Source organism: Monodon monoceros, unplaced genomic scaffold, assembly GCF_005190385.1.
Source record: "Monodon monoceros isolate NGI ecotype Baffin Bay Population unplaced genomic scaffold, NGI_Narwhal_1 Super_Scaffold_17, whole genome shotgun sequence".
Lineage (NCBI taxonomy): Eukaryota > Metazoa > Chordata > Mammalia > Artiodactyla > Monodontidae > Monodon > Monodon monoceros.
The window spans coordinates 2,313,146-2,317,057 of NW_021703773.1; the positions used below are offsets into that span (position 1 = coordinate 2,313,146).

The 3,912-nt window shown below is 52.1% G+C and overlaps 1 protein-coding gene across 7 annotated transcripts in view; it reads right to left on the reverse strand.

Moving 5' to 3' along the window:
- Positions 1-2,873, reverse strand: part of IKBKB (inhibitor of nuclear factor kappa B kinase subunit beta) — a 47,086-nt gene extending 44,213 nt beyond the window's left edge. For 2 of the 7 annotated variants that reach the window (XM_029226309.1, XM_029226308.1), the window contains exons 1-2: positions 2,790-2,805; positions 2,080-2,202 (exon numbers count right to left, since the gene is read on the reverse strand). In XM_029226309.1, the coding sequence (XP_029082142.1) occupies positions 2,080-2,184 (105 nt within the window). In that variant the 5' untranslated portion in view covers positions 2,185-2,202; positions 2,790-2,805. Of the gene's footprint in view, positions 1-1,571; positions 1,633-2,079; positions 2,203-2,326; positions 2,450-2,789 lie in introns of those variants that run through there. The other 5 variants (XM_029226305.1, XM_029226307.1, XM_029226310.1 and 2 more) reach the window with 5 other exon arrangements.
- Positions 2,874-3,912: the final 1,039 nt, after the last annotated feature.

A 3,912-nucleotide genomic window follows, 5' to 3' on the forward strand; every position in this document is an offset into this window, starting at 1 on the left:
CACACACACACACACACACACACACACACACACACACACACACACACTCTTGGGCTCGCAGCTATAAAGCCAGAAACAAACTCCAACTGACAAGCGTATTCGAAGCCCAGAGAGCAGATGGAGGCCACTTGGGGTGAGACGTGGCAGACACTCGGCACATCCTGATAGAACTCCTCCTGCAGGAAACCAAGACGTCTCCAGTTCAGCTGCAGCCGGACACTTGCTATAGTCAAGACTCCAGAAGCCCTGGCCTGTCTGGAAGCAGCCCGGCCCAGGTCTGCGTGGGGCTGTGGAAGGATCTGACTCTCCTGTCCTGATGCCAGGCCCCTGGCTGCACCCCCTGCACCCCTCCCCCAACCCTGTCCCAGCCACAGGGTTGGCTGGAATTGGCGTCTCCTGGGTGAGTGTGAGAATTACCAGCTGCAGGACTGTCCTCTGCCCTCCAGCTCTGGCTCTCACATTCCTCCAGGGGCCGCTTCATCCACTCAGAGCTGACAGGGTTCGGGCAGGGCCTTCCAGTTGATACAGGAGGGTGGCTGTCTGAGATAGCCCTCTGCCATGGCTGGCCAGAGGCCTGGATGACCCTCCCTGCTGGCTGCAGCCAGGCTCCTGGGAAGCGGTACAAAATTTTCCATCTCTTGAGTCCAAAAAGATGCTCGCGGCCCTTGATTAAAAAGCAGGAGCCTTCTTCCCTCAGGGGCTCTGGCGTGTCTGAATTTTGGGTCAAGAAACTAGTATTATCTATTTGGTGAGAGGGGGTTCCCTCAAGCAGTGGTCTCCAAATTGGGTATACGTAGGGGTTTCCCAAGACTGGAATCCAAAAAATTAACATGAAATGAAGCTTTCCTGATATTAACCGTACAGCACCGTCCTCAGATCATCTGTCAGGACACGTGCCGCTTCTGACACTCGAGGGATCCCAAGGAAAATGGGCATTCCACAGGCAGGGGATGGAGGACGTGCTGCAGGTTCCGTGTGCCCCACTTTGGTAGAATTATGGATGGTATTATCCGATTTTAACAAAATAACTCTCATAAAATGGACGAATGGCTTAAAGACACCGCTGTGGGGAATTTCAGTGCATGTAACACCAGTACAAACAAACAGTAATATGGAAGACCTAACGCTTGTGGGATGAGAAACTCACGTCAGACACATAAGGAATAAAAACAATGAGGATCACTTTGTTATACAGCAGAAACTAACACACAATTGTGAAGCAATCATAGTCCAATAAAGATGTTTAAAACAAAACAATCAGGGCTTCCCTGGTGGCGCAGTGGTTGAGAGTCCGCCTGCCGATGCAGGGGATATGGGTTCGTGCCCCGGTCCGGGAAGATCCCACATGCTGCGGAGCGGCTGGGCCCGTGAGCCATGGCCACTGAGCCTGCGCATCTGGAGCCTGTGCTCCGCGATGGGAGAGGCCACAACAGTGAGAGGCCCGCGTACCACAAAAAAAAAAAAAAAAAAAAAAAAAAATCAGGATCTAGCAGAGCTATAAACAAATCGGTCCAAAGAATTCAAAACTATAAAAATTATTTGAAATACGGATGTTCACCCACCATCCTTACCAATAATTCTCACTTTCGTGTGTCTCTGTATAATTCGTGCTGTGAAGTATTGCAAACAATACTGGGAAGACATCATAATTGGTAAGTACTTTAAATATTTTTAAAATTCTTTTCAAACATTTGAAAATATTTTATTATTTTCACACTTTAGATTTTTCTATTTTTGCATGTTTCATAACATGTAATATATTACTACACAATGTATTAGTAGGTGTTAGTCTAAGGTTAGCATAGATATATAATTTTCAATATATATAACTGAAGCTGAAAGCTTAAACTTTTTTTTTTCTACTATTTATTTAGGTGACACAGTCATTAAAGCTTGGAGACCACTAACCTAGAGTCAGCTTAGGGGCCCTGAGGCCCCCTCTCTCACTCTCTCCCAAGAAGCCCATGGCCAAGGTGAGCCCCGTTCACCCAGGGAGCCCAGGGTCGGGCAGAGGCAGTGAGGGGGGAGCCTGCCCGCAACCCCGCCGCCCCCAGCTCTTCCCAGCGGCACCGGGCCTACCTGATTGTGCCATCGGATGACGTTCCCAAATCCCCCTGTCCCAAGCCGTTCTTTCATTTCCCAGGCCCCGCATGTCTGGGTTGGCAGGGAAGGTGACCAGCTCATACTGATGTCCTGCTAACTCTGTAAGCAATTTGGCGGTGGGGGACAAAAAGCGAAAGTTAAGGAAGAATGGAACACAAGGAGATGGACAAGAGATACTACAGACCTTCCATGTGAAAGGAGAAAAATCGGAAGTGGTTTTCACCTCGTACATAAACCAGGTTGTTTGGTTTGGTTTTGGTTTTGGTAGCCAACTCCGGCCTTTCGCAGCCCCTCCACCGACGGCCCCCTCCCCAAGCTGTACGGAAGCAGCAGGGAGGAGAGTCCCTCAAAGGACAGGGCGCCCCACTGCCCAGGACCTGCAAGGGGTTCCCCAGCCGGGACCCCGCCCGGGCGCCCTGACCGCTGGCCGGGGCGCCTCCCCTCCCAACTCCCCGCGGTCCCTGCGTCACCGCGGCGCGGACGAATCACCGCCCCGTCCCGGGCCCCCGCCTCGCGGCCGCCACCCGGCACCACCCCGCCGGGGCCGGGCTCCGGGGCCTCGCAGCTCCCCCCGCCCAGGAACCCCCGACTCAGAACCCGTCACAGGCGTCTCCGCGAGCCTCGGAGAGGAGGGGTGCGAGCCCGCCGGGCAGGTGACACCGGGGGCGCCCGCCCGAGGGACTCACCTGGCGGCGGGGCGCGTGCGCCACCCAGACGACATTAAAGTGCGGGAATCTCAAACCCGCCAGCAGAGCGCCACTTCCTCAAACACTTCCTACTATGACGTCACGGAGCACGTGGGCTGCGGTCTTAAAGGGACTGCGCGGCCCAGGCCCCGCCCTGCTCCGCCCGGTGACCAGCCCTAAGAAACTCCAGAGTCCTCTTTAGACTTAGCGACTTAGACCTGGGCGACTTCTGGGACAGGGATCATGGGGATTTCCTCACCTGGCACCGCCGGGGTCAGCCTGACACCCTTCCTAGACTTTGAACTGGGGGAATTTCCCGGCCCCTGCTAGGACTGGTTTAGGGACAGTTTACAGGAATTGCCGTGGGCCTCCTGTTCTCGGGCTGCGCTCCCTGCCCTGTCTGGAGGCTCCTTGGCTCATATCGAGAATGATAAGTCACACCTGTCGTCTCTAGGAGGCGTGACAGCCCCCGTTTCCTCCTTAAAAAAATAAAGAACAAGGGAAAGAATCCAGTAGCGTAACACAGAACTGCAGGTTCAGCCCCATGACGTCTGGAAATTGTGAGAACCGCTGCTGTTAATCGGTCATCACCTACCTACTTGGCGTCATAATTAGGTTTTTACTATTGACTGTCTCAGTTCGAGGGCCTCATGTTAGCAGACAAAGGAGAGGCCTGTGTGTGTTGGTATATTTACTCAAGCAGGAAAAAAAGTATTAAGGGCAACCTGAAGATAATAGCTCACTTTATAGAGTGCTTACTGAGTGCCTGGCACTGTCTAAATTCCGTACCTGGATTTCCCCATCCAATTGTCAAGACCGTCCTACAAATTGGACAGTACTGCATTATTATTATCCCCATTTTACAGATGAGAAAACTGACGCACAGAGCGAAAAATCTTTATCCCAAAGTCACAGCCTTATAAGAGGATGATGATCTGATGTTTAAACCGCAGCAGCTGGTTCTTGGGTGCACACTCTTAAAAGTAGCATACTAGTAAGTTCAGAAGGGAGCAAACTGGATTTTGAATCCGGGTACTGCTGTTGAGAACCTCTGAGAATTTAGGGCAAGTTATTGATACTTAGACCATTCTAAGCAGCCATTTCTCTTCTTTAAAATGTAGGC